General features: G+C 36.7%; 1 protein-coding gene across 2 annotated transcripts in view; it reads left to right on the top strand.

Moving 5' to 3' along the window:
- The window catches only part of LOC102110251 (sodium channel protein type 1 subunit alpha), a 93413-nt gene that overhangs the window by 43709 nt on the left and 35389 nt on the right, over positions 1–14315 (top strand). For both annotated transcript variants that reach the window (XM_088059193.1, XM_088059194.1), the window contains 10 exons: positions 4412–4475; positions 4851–4992; positions 5143–5349; positions 5826–6131; positions 6872–7219; positions 8463–8595; positions 9407–9645; positions 11904–12077; positions 12679–13035; positions 13741–14223. In XM_088059193.1, the coding sequence (XP_087915319.1) occupies positions 4412–4475; positions 4851–4992; positions 5143–5349; positions 5826–6131; positions 6872–7219; positions 8463–8595; positions 9407–9645; positions 11904–12077; positions 12679–13035; positions 13741–14223 (2453 nt within the window). The remainder of the gene's footprint in view (positions 1–4411; positions 4476–4850; positions 4993–5142; positions 5350–5825; positions 6132–6871; positions 7220–8462; positions 8596–9406; positions 9646–11903; positions 12078–12678; positions 13036–13740; positions 14224–14315) is intronic.

Raw genomic sequence — 14315 nt, 5'->3', positions numbered from 1 at the left:
GGTAGAATATTGACTTCTGTTTTATCAATCCTATATAGATTGCTGTTGTTCGCAATTGTAGTATTGTTCAGCCTTTATCTACCTGCTCCTGAGTCTTTTAGAGACTTTTACCTCACTGAGTTTTCAGTTTACACTTGCACAGTTTATTGTTCCAGCCTGAACAGCACCATCTCTCCAGCTAGCCTGGACCTTTGAAAACGTAACTGTTTCCTCATACTCACCACTATCCTTATCAGATCAGTGTAATTTCTAAATTTGATAAGTGTTCTTCTATCCTCTAGATTATTTAAAACCTTAAAGAGTAGCAACCTCATACAAACTTCTTCAGACATCATTTAGTGCATCTTTTCACTTTGATAATTTCCCAAAGAATGATTTTTTCAACCAGTTTTGCTGATTCAGAGCAATCTGGAAAACCGAGGGTGGATAAAGAAATGCATTCCAGTACAGTTAAACAACAAACAAAACAGGACAAACCTATCCTAAAAATCAATGCTCAGAGTTCATGTTGAGACAGGTTTTCACAGAGATTGTAGATGATGCAATACATCATCTCTAACATTCAAAGTTACTTTTGGAGTAAATTAAGAACTAAAGGGGATAGAGAGATATAAAATGAGAAGAGATCACAGTGAATAGCTGCAAAGAGAAGTCATGGGGTCCCAGCCGAGTCTCCTCCCTTGGGTATCCATTCCAGTGCAGCAGTGATCACTTTTCCCACAGCATCTTCGTGGTTTTCATCAGCATCTCCTCAAATTCCCTACAGCTTGCTCCTTCTTACAGTGCTATTAGCACTAATTGAAGTGCCCTTTGATCAGAGTTGGTGCTGCACGGCTGGCTGGTTTTTAAGCTTGTACATGCATGTTATTAGGTCACTTAATATAAACCAAAAGCCACAAGAAAAGAATAGAAAAAGGAAGAGAAAGAGAGGTGAATCTCACACCAGAGACAGTTGCTTCCGGTGAGCACCTGCTGTGGCAATAGTGTGTTTGCAGGTGAAATGTCATGAGAATAGAAGTGGCATGAAGAACATGAGGACAGAAAAAATAATGCCACAGAGGCTCTGGAAAACACTGCCACAGCAGTTTGTATTTAAGGCTGCAGGGAAACTGAAAGGCAGGATATAGAAGTGCAATTGGAAAGCCCTTAACAATATAGAGGCTGAGGCACCTAAGGCACTCTGGGGCAGCCAGAACTGACTAATTAAGGCTAAAACTCTGCAGCTAAAAAGCTAAATAATATCCTGTTCACATAAATAAATTATTGACTAGGAAAACAGAATTACCCCTGTGTTGAGCATTGCTGCAGCTGCAACTGGAATACTATATAAAGTTCAATTTAGATAGAAAGTTGAAAAAATGGAGGAAGTTCAAAAAAGAGCAGAATGATTAAAGGGTTGGAAAACATGCTTTATACCAAGATAGACCAGGAGCTCAGCCTACTTAGCACATCAAAGAGAAGGTTTAAGGGGTGATGTGATCACAATTTAAAAAAAAAATCCATTGGGAACAGAATTTTCATCATAGACATATCTTTGATCTAGCAGGCAGAGATATAACAGGTTCAATAGCTGCAAGTCAAAGCCAAATTTTGAATAGAAGTTAGACAGCTTCTAACTGTGATCACACAGTTAATCAATGACTATGATGGATTTCCATCTGAATTTCTAAAACTAATCTTTTTGTAAAACTCAGTTTAGTTGAACATGTGAATTCATGGAGATACCATGCCATGGGATATGCAGTCTAAGCAGTCTCCCAGTGAAGACCTAGACTTCAAGGCCAAACTTAATTTCCTGACTTTTTAACCAAGAATTTATAAGCTTAAGTTCTGATTTCATTTGATTTAAAGAAGACCTGAATCCCCCTGAAAATAAAGCTCAATTTAATTAGTTCCAGGAAGTACTTTATTGAATGGCTGCATGAGCCTTTGGTATATTTACAGAACTTCATATGTATTATGAAATTTATAATGAAATTACAAGTCTTATTATGAAGTTAATAAGGTCGTCCTTGCTTACCAGCAGTTTCAAAGAGAAAAATTACCTTCTCACAGCTTCCTGCTCTCTTTTTGCATGTGGGTGGGCAGACAGAATACAAAAAACAGCTGCTTCACAGGGCAATAAGCTGTCCTTTAAATGCAGCTCAGAGCAGTGCAATGGCAGTGTCTTTTGTAGGAATTATGGAAGTTATTATGCCATTAGTTGTGTATACTTTGCAGAAAAAGGAATGTAAGCCCTAATTTTACCACTGAGCTCATTTTTGGAGACACTGTTTAGAGGGTCTTTATGTAAGAATTCCCGGCATTAATGAGTCAAACACTTCCCCCCCCCCCCCCCCCCCGCCTTTTTCTTTTTCTAAGATAAGAATTCTGATAAACTTAGATAAGCTGAGGTTTGTCTTAACAAGCTTTCCATAAGCAATTTTTTTCTGAGAAAACTCATCTCACAATCTATATTATGAAATAACAATTATTCTCTATGCTTATATTTTACCCTATTCTTACTCAAAGAGCTTTAATCTTGCTTTAAGTTAGATGTTCACCTACCAGGGAGCTTTTCCCATTTCCCAATAAAAGATGAGCCAAACTTACACCACTGGTGTAATGAGGGATTTTTCACTTTACTTTGGTAAAACACAATTCAAAATTTTGCATCTAGATAGGGGTACATGCTTATACTGCTCCATTTGTGTGTTATAAAAGTTTTCCTATCATGATAATATTTTGAGCCCTTGCCCAAGTGTATCAGTGTGGTCAGAGTGTGGCTCTAGTTTCTGTGGAGCTGGCAAGTACAGCACGCTTGCAGGGCACATCTTTTCCGAAGCACAGAACCTGAATGCAGACCTGTTGTAGCAGTTCAGCTCAGCTGGTGCAGTGCTGATCAGGACTGACTGCTCCATTTAAACCATATCAAGGCAGGTTTGAATTTCTCCCAACAAGCTGTTATGCTCCAGCATCTTCTAATCATGATTAGCTGACATAAGGCAGAATAAGGTTTGCTTCCTAAGGGTCAGCTGTGGCCAGCATCCTGTCAGCTTTCTGTTTACAGCTGGGTTTCAGCACAGAGCAGCTCTGCAATGCATACCAGCCCAGGGCCACAGCAGCCACACACAGGGCTGTGTGGCTGGCACAGCACAGGAGATTGTTCCCTGTGGGATGCAGGTACATCATTAGACACTGAAAATGAGTCTTTGCACTGAAAATGACACTTTGCAAAGTGTCAGAACAAGGTCTATGTACAGCTTAGAGACTCATTTTTCCAAATGGTGAATTTTGTTCACAGGATGGAGTGATGGAGCTGGCCCAGGTACTGTGTCCCTTCTTGCAGCAAATCAATACGTGCTGAGCCGGCAGCTTGTGACACCTCCTCGGACTCAGAATTCATCAGTGCCTGTAGTAGCCTGGCTTGGGCAGCACAGGCAGAGTCAAGTTCAAACTCACCTGCAATCATTTTCAAATGAGATTATTTTAAGGGAATCTAACAGGACAGTTAAGTGGAAAAGAAATCCAATGGGGTTTAAATCTCAGGAAGCATAAAAGGTACCACCTTAATTCTAAAGCTGCTACAATTCAGAAGTGTTGGAGCTAGGAAGGTGCTCAGAGGAGCATCACCATTGCCCCTGCCCTGTCCTTACAGACAGCCTGAGGCAATAGTTTTGGATTCCATCAGGAATGTGACACATAGTCTGACCCTGTATAAAAAACATCCTTATGCCTTTGAGATTGAAATGTCCTTTAACAATGGCATTACTGTACGGACTATGGAATGGTTGATTACAGGGTGATTTGGTGGAACTTACCCAATTTATTTTAATAAGGTGTTCAATAATTTAGTCATGTACTCTTAAAATCTTACTTAAGAAGTTGTGACTGCTGCAGTAATTATTTCTGAGTTAAATTTAGGTGTATGCCAGGGCCTTCATACAGTCAGTGGGCTACAACTGTGTGCACACCCATAACCATCAGCACCACTGGCAGATGGGTGAGTTTTTGCAAGGTTTATATATTAGATAACTGTCACAAGTGTTTGTGAGCAACAAACTGAAACCTCTGGCAATACTGATCAAAGAGTTTTGAAGAAATTATGAGAATCTTTTTTCAGACAGATTGTAATTATTCTAAAAAACAACTGTATATTATTTCACAGAACATGATTTAGTTCAGTGATCAGACAGAAGGGAGAATCCACATCCAGAAGCATTTGACAGAATTTTTAGTAAATTTTGACATTTTAACACTGAGTTCTGTGAGTGATAGTACTTAATGAAATTCATGTTATTTGCTCTAAACTTGTTGCCAAGCTGAGAAAATAACACTGCTGGTTTAAATTGGATCAGAAATCACCTTAAAACTTTTAGAGATAATGGCTATATTTTGAATTTTATAATTTTTTTAATTCTTTCTGAAACAGGTCATTTTTATTTTCTGGAAGGGCAGAATGATGCTCTGCTTTGTGGAAATAGCTCTGATGCTGGGTAAGACAGAATTTCATCATATTATTGCACTGTGTAGAAATTAGGTCCACGTTCCATAGATGAGCAGTTCAAGTGGGGCTTATTTTGAGTGACCCCTTCCCATAAGAAAGGCTTTTACACTGGGCTTAGGATTGGTGTTTGTGATTGGAGCTCAGTGGATTAGTCAGGTAAACTGGGTGTTTGCATGATGAATGAGTAATTTTGTGTTAGTATAGCTCCTGCCTGGTCAGTAAGTAGCAGGAAGAGCAATACCTGATGGGGAAACCTGGAAAAACATGCTATTTTGCAGTTCTGACTGCACATAGGAGTGCACTAACATCAGCAGTTGATAATATTTAAATGACTAAATAGGTAATGTCCAGTTTGTCTTTGTAGGCAGTGCCCAGAAGGATATACTTGTGTGAAAGCTGGCAGAAACCCCAACTATGGCTACACAAGTTTTGACACCTTCAGCTGGGCTTTCTTGTCGCTGTTTCGGCTAATGACTCAGGACTTCTGGGAAAACCTTTATCAATTGGTGAGAAATTTTAAATGAAAAACAGACCAAATGTGTTTGTATCAGTGATGCAAAAGGACTACAGTCAATTTTCTTATCTGAATTTTAACAGTATGGAAAACAGAACTTCTGTTAACATATACTTCCTTATAAATGTATTATTATTTCCAGACTCTTCGTGCTGCTGGGAAGACATACATGATATTTTTTGTTCTGGTGATTTTTCTGGGCTCTTTCTATCTGATAAACCTGATCCTGGCTGTGGTTGCCATGGCCTACGAAGAACAGAATCAAGCAACCCTGGAAGAGGCAGAGCAGAAAGAGGCAGAATTTCAACAGATGCTGGAACAACTGAAGAAGCAACAAGAAGCAGCCCAGGTATCATTTATGGTGTAGTAATGCAGGACTGCATGCGAGTTTACTAGAGATATTCAACTTCTGCTTTCTGAAATTGGAAATATAAAGCACCCTGTTGGTCTTTCAATGACAGAGATAGCTCAGAGGTTTTCTATTGTGCACTGAAGAAAGGTATTGTGAATGATTCAGCCATCAATAAGGAATATTCAAAACTAGGTATAGGTTATTCACTATGGTTTTCTAGTCTAGTGTCATTAACAGTCTGGTAGACTTCTGCATTTAAAATTTACTCATGAAGGATGTGAGAAGTCCATGACCAGCACATATCTTGAGTCAACTGATTAATAATAATTAGAAGAAAAACCTAGGGAGAGGATAGCCTATAGAAAGCGTTAAGATCTGGGTCTTTTGGAATAGAAATTACAAGTAAATTAAAGAAAGGAATACATTATGTCGTGGTTTCCTCAGTGATATAAACTTCCTCTGCATCATGGCAGGCAGCAGCAGTGGCAGCATCAGCAGTAACAGCATCTGCAGAGTCCAGGGAGCCCAGTGCTGCAGGAGAAGCAGGAGGGCTCTCAGAAAGTTCCTCAGATGCATCAAAATTGAGCTCAAAGAGTGCAAAAGAGAGGAGAAATAGAAGGAAAAAAAGGAAACAGAAAGAACAGTCTGGAGGAGAGGAAAAAGATGAAGAGGAATTTCACAAGTCTGAATCAGAAGACAGCATCAGAAGGAAAGGTTTCCGATTGTCTATTGAAGGCAATAGACTGACATATGAAAAGAAGTATTCTTCTCCACATCAGGTATTGCCTATAGGGGTTTTTTTTTTGTAAAAGCATATATTTGAAGCATCATAGGCTGTTGCAAAACTACTTTAGTCTTCTTGAAGTGCAGTAATATGATGCTACTGCATAAACAAAGGAAATACTGATACTTTTATTACCTTAATTCGTGTTGCTAGTGCTTGAGAGGAAGTGCTGTAGCTGTTAGATTGCCTTGTAAAATAACTGCTCAGAATTAAATGTAACATCATATCTCTGTTCTTCTAATAGGATTATTTAAAAGTCACATGAAAATATTCTCTGATTGATTTTGTAGGTTTCCTTTTAGCATGATTGTATATTACCTAGACGTGTTAAAATGCTACAGTATTTTTCTGTTATAATAGCCTCACATTTTCCTCCATCATTTCAATGACGTTTCAACCAATGTTTGATCACTATGGACAAGATGCTTCATACATGAAATAAAGTGCATGTATGGACTTCCTTTTTTTCTTGGTGGGAATTATGCAACTGATCTGTTTGGCAGCTTCAGCTGAAAAAGGAGTGTTCAGCACTGGTTTTGTATTAAGAATCCATGGACAGTGATACTTCTGTCTGCAAAATATATCTCTGATGAAACACATATAAAAATTTCACAGCAGCATGTAGCTTCCAGGTACCATGGTTACTCTCATTTAAGAAAAAAATAAAACCAATGCTAATCTAGTAACAGTGCTAAGTTTGTGGTTTTAATAAGCACATATTTTGTTTGTCCGCAGTCTTTGCTGAGCATTCGTGGCTCCCTGTTTTCCCCAAGGCGCAACAGCAGAACAAGTCTTTTCAGCTTCAGAGGTCGAGCAAAAGATGTAGGATCAGAGAATGACTTTGCTGATGATGAGCACAGCACCTTTGAAGACAATGACAGCAGAAGAGATTCTCTCTTTGTGCCACGCAGGCACGGCGAGCGGCGCAACAGTAACATTAGCCAGGCCAGTAGGTCATCCAGGATGCTGGCAGTGTTTCCAGTGAATGGGAAGATGCACAGCACCGTGGATTGCAATGGGGTGGTTTCCCTGGTTGGTGGACCATCTGTTCCTACATCGCCTGTTGGACAGCTTCTGCCAGAGGTGATAATAGATAAACCAGCTACTGATGACAATGTAAGAAAGTTTTAAATAGCTTAGGCATGGTGGCATTTCCTTACTGCACCAGCCAGTGTTCTCTACAGAATGGAACCCTTGGCAATGCTTCCTGGTTGGTCAAGCTGTGAATGCTCCTGCATCTTGTAAAATCTTTACTAAATAAAACAGCTAAAATAGGTTTGCAACCTAAGCATTTACTTACAAAGATTCTCATAACTAACAAATGCAAGTCACAGTTTCCAAGTAATAAAATAATAACATACACATTCATTAAAATGCTATGCTTCACTGTATTACTGTGCCATACTTTCCTTTAGCTGATCTAAAGGTCCATCTAGCTATTATAGACATACAGTATTTTGATATAATACGATATGTTGACATACAATGGAAAATATTACACAAAAATGTTATATAACTACAATCAATATGATGCTGTATTACCACTATCAAAATTAGCATAATTAGTTAATTTTGATACAATTCTTTCTTATCAGACTGGTTAAAAATGTAAGAAAGTTTAGAATTCCTTATTACCACTTATTTCTCATTCCTATATATTTTCCATCCATTTCTGGTGGAGTATTGTAGAATAGACAATAGTTCATTGGAAGATCACAGTTCAATACATACTTCCAAAAATTAAAATGTCTTTGTGAACATATGTGCAGCATGTATTGCTGCCATTCTCTTACCGTACACAAGGTAAGAGAAAATGTCTCCAAAAAATTTATTGTTTAGTCCAAATTTGTCTACTCTAAGACTGCTAAAAAATACTAGCATGAGGAAGCATGAGGAAGTCAGACTTTTCTTACTTGTCACAGTTGGATTAGGGGAAAAGACTATTATGTTACAAACCCCAGAATATTCTGTCAGCAGGAGCAAGGAAAAAAAATTATGGTTTGCAAAATTTTGGGCAATATTTTGAACTCGACCCTTTTCCATTTGTTAAAATTTGTTTAAGTGTTTAAAGACTCTACATATCTTGAAGGAAAAAAAATGCAAAAAGTAAGTAAATAAACTCAATCTTGAACTGTAGGTACCTATGACCTAATGCCTTTCTAAAATTATTTTAAAGGTACTAAAAAGTAATAAAAGTCCGACATGATCAAATAAGAAGTGCACGGAGCACGTGTCCACGCTAAGACACTACTAACAGGCTTATGTAGTATTTGCTTATCTGGCTGTTTCTTCAACGTGGTCTCACCTACTGTCATTCTCTGTATAGGGCACCACGACAGAACCAGAAATGAGGAAGAGAATATCAGGTTCTTTTCACATTTCTATGGACTTCCTGGAAGATCCAGCTTTAAGGGAAAGAGCCATGAGTATTGCTAGCATCCTCACAAACACTGTGGAAGGTGTGTGCTGTGCATAGATTAATATTTAATCCTATTTTCCTCATGGATTTCTGAGAATTTGAGCTGAAACTTGAAAACAGATTTAAAGTAGCTGAAGTACAGGTAACATCCAACAAACTGACACATATTTATCAGTACACTCAAAGCTCTTTATTTATTAAGTTTATTACATAACTAAGCATTAAAATTATTACATAAGAAAGCATTTCTATCTCATTGTTTTGTCACCATCTAACTCATGTGCATGGTCATAATTGAGTGGATGCTTATGCACAGTAATTAAAAATTTATTATTGGACACAAAAAAGCCACCAAATATTTTTCAAACACATTCAACTATTTTTAAAACAGATATGCAATTTTGCAGTTTTATTTATTCAGTTATTCTGTAAAGCTATTCTGCGTGATCAAAATGTTTATTTTCTTGAATCCAGAATAAAAATTTTCACTTAAATGCTACAAATTTCTGAATAAAAATATTTACATACTAGAACAGTAGGTGGGAGAAATGAGCTGAAGTGTAATCAAGGAAATATTAAATACATAATACAAACTGATGCATAAATTGATGCTGATTGGCATAGTGATTGGAATACAAAGAAGTTGTGCTTGACAGGTAAGCTTTGAACATAGCAAATATATTTGATAGAAATTTTTAAAGACTTTTAAGAAAAGTACTGTGTAACGGGGGCTTAAAAGAGGTTAATCAGTACCAATACAGACTGAAAACCTTACTGGTACAATTCATATTGGAATGAGGAATGTTAGAGAAATCACATAGTTAAATATATAAATTTTCTTTTCCCCACAGAACTTGAAGAATCAAGGCAGAAATGCCCACCATGTTGGTATAAATTTGCAAATATTTTCTTGATCTGGGACTGCAGTCCACATTGGTTAAAAGTTAAGCATATTGTCAACTTAGTGGTAATGGACCCATTCGTTGACCTGGCTATTACAATTTGCATTGTTTTAAATACACTCTTTATGGCTATGGAACATTATCCGATGACGGATGAATTCAGTAATGTGCTTTCAGTTGGAAATCTGGTAAGTTTGTTGGGGTTTTGCGTTCATGATTTGGGAGGAAATACGCCTATAATAACTGAAAGGAAAAGTTTTAACAGCTTTTTGGATATTTATTTGCCTTCAGATATAAGTATCAGAACATCTTTGGAAATTTGACTGTCAACCCTGACTCATGTAGCTTAGGATACTGTAAAATCAATATACTGCTCTGTTCTGCAAAACCAAATTAAAAATTTAAAAATTGGCTCTAATGCTACATTAAGTAAAGTCCATCTTAAGTAGAGTTTGATTTGTGCAAACCAGGAAATGCATTGCTTCCATGAAAGAGACACTATGCAAATAAATGCAGTGTTAATTTCTCAATCAATACCATACAAATCTTTGAATTATGAATGTGTTTTTAATTGCTGTTTCCTGTGCAGAAACTTACAATATCTAAAAGATTCCTTTAAAAGCATTTCCAGAATTTTCTTCTGCAAAAGTCTTTTTACATGGATAGGTGGATTGTTTTCTTTCTATTCTTTATGTAAAAAAAATACCGCAGTACTTTTTCCTCTCCTATTTTTTATTGTTTTTATCCTCTGATAATTAGTAAGATATATTTTCCCCATGTTGTCAGCTGTATTTTCTCCCTTTCTCTCTGCTTCAAAAAGATAAATTATTAAAGATTTCATGAGTTAACTTTTTGTAGCTCTCTTTTGAACTGACAGGTTTGATCACATAGAAGTATCTGCAGCTACAGTCCTACTTTATCTCTTACTTTCAGAATTGATTTCTTATAATGTGATTTTTAATAATCCTTGTTTTGTAATGAGGAGCAAACAGATCATGCAAATGACTATAGAATTTAGGAGGGAGAACTAATAGCAAATTCTATGGCTGATTTTCATGTACTTAAAATAAGGGAAATGCTGAACCTTTGTTTCCTAATAAAATGTAAAATCTTGTATTGTAGTATTTTATAGGTTTGTTTTCCACCCAAGGAAATTCCATATAAATCTTGGTGTACCTCTGACTACAAAGAGAGTGTGAGAGAACTTGTGTATAAGCAGCGCATTCTTCCACTTTTAGGCTCCCTGACACAAACTCCCTCTGCAATAGAGAGGATCTCAGAGGTTGTCTGCTCCAGTAGTTCCACTTCAAAGCTCCTTGAGCTGTTCTGAGTGTTAGGAACCTAATTCTGTATTTCGAAGTGAATCGTTCTTATGTCTTTCTCAGGGGTTCAAATCCTGTATCTTAAAAATTGGTAACCTTTCCCTCTCAGGTGTTTGTATCTAAAACTGTATTTAAAGACTGCAACAATCTGTCTTGAGTATTGGTGTTTCTAGGCAGAGCAAGGCAGACTCTTCTTTCCTGTCTCCTGATTATCCCACTTAGATTATTATTCTCTTTAGCTGTCCTATTTTCTTTTCAGCTTGCTGGAAAATGGGTTAACCAGAAAAAAAAAAAAAAAAAAAAAGCATTTCAGAACAGGGCTCAAGCAGTTTTTAATTTAATTTAAATTCTCCCAAGACTTCTCTCAAAGCTACTCAGGGTTATTACTTTGGTGGGTCTTAAATATAATTTCTACTTCATTCAGCATAGAAACTCATGGTGAGAAACCACTACCAGCAGCACTTTGTTTACAATGCATTCTTAAATACTTTTTTATTCCTAACATCGAAGTGTTTGAGCCAACCAACTTCGCTGAACTTGGGCACACCCAAGTAGAAGTTACTCAGCTTCAGGAAATTCTTGCACCTCAGTACATTATAATCTATTTCAGTTGCTGTTTCAACTGAGATACATTATAATATACCATTTATTCATCTGGTATAAATAATTGCAGCTCTGTTGAACTGAATGGCAGGTCATAACAGGCAAGAAGCTGCTCCCCTGTAGTCTTAGATTTGGCCTTGTTTGTAATTTGTATACCAAGAAAGAGCTATACCATATAATTTCTTGGAAAGCCTTCTGGCTTGTGTTCTGAAAATCAAATTTGGGACATTGTTTGTACAGTACCTGAGAAAGTCCATATCCTTAGAAAGTTGAAACTGGATTTTAAATGTTATAAAACAGAAGTTTATGTAATTAGTTTAGTATCAAATTTAATTAATAGAAAAATTACCTGGTATTGTGACGCTTGTTAAGGGAAGGTGGGCATAATAAATCACTACAGTAAATGTAGCTATTTTTAAGTATTGCTTGTGGATAAGACATAGCTTGAATTAAAAATCTAAACAACTACCTCTGGAGTATTATGTTTCACCATGGAATAACAAACTGCCCTTTGAACTCAGGTCTTCACTGGAATCTTCACAGCAGAAATGTTTCTCAAGATAATTGCAATGGATCCTTACTATTATTTCCAGGAAGGCTGGAATATTTTTGATGGTTTTATTGTAACCCTTAGCTTGGTTGAACTTGGTCTTGCAGATGTGGAAGGACTATCGGTTCTTCGATCATTCAGATTGGTAAATACACTCCAATTGTACTGATTTTTCAATGTGGCTTCATTAAAATAATTTTATTTTTGTCTTAAAATCTTGCTTGATGTTTGCCATGATACTGATCCTGAGGACACTTTCGTTAGCACAAATCCTTACTAATTGTGGTATCTTACAGTCTTCAGTGGGAATTGATAGAGATACAAACAGATAGAAGTGGGTGCCCTGGGCCTATTTCCAATGTATCTGTCATATATAGGCACTTCAAACATCTCGCTATGCAGAAATAAATTGACTCCTAGAGGTATTGTGCTCTGATTGACATACGAGAACTAGATCTCTACAAATACTAGTTGAAAAGTTGTCCAGATGATTTTAACAGGTGAACCCAGGATTTTAAGTTCAACTCAGTAATTTCTTTGGCCTGCAGTAAAAGTTATGCTTTGAGAATATCAAATTACAATTTTACAATTTTTTCTTGAGGGTAACTTCATATCTTTAGACAAGATGATACCCTCTGAACAGTCCAACTAAAGCAATATTTTGCATCAATATCCTTCCACAAATTGCCTTTAATATATACTTGTGTCTTTCTGGTTCTCCTAACAATATTTTTCTTTCCTTCCAGTTACGAGTTTTCAAATTGGCAAAATCTTGGCCAACACTAAATATGTTGATAAAAATCATTGGTAATTCCGTGGGAGCTCTAGGGAATCTGACCCTGGTGCTGGCCATCATTGTGTTCATTTTCGCTGTGGTTGGGATGCAGCTGTTTGGGAAAAACTACAAGGAATGCGTCTGCAAAATTGCAAGTGACTGCGTGCTTCCTCGCTGGCACATGCAAGATTTTTTCCACTCTTTCCTGATTGTATTCCGAGTGCTGTGTGGAGAATGGATAGAAACAATGTGGGACTGCATGGAGGTTGCTGGCCAAGCCATGTGCCTTACAGTCTTCATGATGGTCATGGTGATTGGAAACCTAGTGGTATGTAATCAAAGTGTTAACAAAAAATGATTTGGCAAGAGAACGGTCTCAGTCCTAAAGTGAACTAAGTGCTCTGGCTCTGCTTCAATATAGCACTTAAGCAGGTGTTTTCAAGAAATGCTTAAAGTTAAGCTTAAGAGCTTTTTTGGATAGAGAACAAAATATTCCGCCATGTCAAAATCCTGATAATGTCAGAGTGGGCACTTAAGAATGTGGCTAATTTCTCTTTTGGCCCTTTGAAAATATGTTGTGCTCCAAATAATTTTAGTTTATGGGCTCTTTATAAACCATTTGCTGTGGATTTTATTTTATTATTTATACCATATGATTGGTCACCTGAATAATCCAATTTCTGTTATGTGATGGGATATATTAAATTTGGTAATGCTGAGCAGTAAATGTGATAGCTTCATTTTTAGATTATAAGCTTTGAGACCAAAATATTTATATACTTTGGGGAATTAAAGACACATTTACAGATATTAGTCAATTGTACAAATATTTTTGAATAGTTGAGCAGAACTTAAGCTAAGTGAAATAAGCTTTGTTTTTATGGAGAAAAGAAAAAAATTTCAGGATACATTTTTGGTTATGGTGAATTACTGTGATTTTAGTCTTTGAAGTCACTAATAGGACATTTTTTAATAAAATAAATGTTATTTTTTTAATAAAGTCTAGAGCATATTTTTTTAAATCTTTCTGCAGGTACTGAATCTATTTTTGGCCTTGCTCTTGAGCTCATTTAGTGCAGACAACCTAGCTGTGACAGATGATGATAACGAAATGAACAATCTCCAGATTGCTGTGGCAAGGATTCAGAAAGGCATAGATTATGTGAAGAGAAAAGCACGTGAATTCATCCAAAAAGCCTTTGTTAAAAAACAGAAAGCTTTAGATGAAATCAAGCCACTTGAAGATTTAAACAACAAAAATAGCTGTATTTCTAACCATACAACTGTGGAACTAAGCAAAGACCACGACTATATTAAAGATGCAAATGGAACCACCAGTGGTATAGGCACAGGTAGCAGTGTGGAAAAATACATAATTGATGAGAGTGATTACATGTCATTCATAAACAACCCAAGCCTCACTGTGACAGTGCCCATTGCTGTGGGTGAATCCGACTTTGAAAATCTAAACACAGAAGAATTTAGTAGTGAATCAGACCTGGAAGAAAGCAAAGAGGTATTTAGATATTTTTTTACATTTCTTTCTGATCTTTTGAGGGTCTTTGTTATATGGGATTTTGTTTGGTTGTTTGGGGTTTTATTGTTTCA

Source organism: Pseudopodoces humilis, chromosome 8 (genome assembly GCF_049639895.1).
Source record: "Pseudopodoces humilis isolate 2021_Gansu_Grassland_sample_001 chromosome 8, ASM4963989v1, whole genome shotgun sequence".
Lineage (NCBI taxonomy): Eukaryota > Metazoa > Chordata > Aves > Passeriformes > Paridae > Pseudopodoces > Pseudopodoces humilis.
The sequence above is the reverse complement of the archived record's forward strand: the minus strand, read 5'-3'. Positions and strand labels throughout refer to the sequence as shown.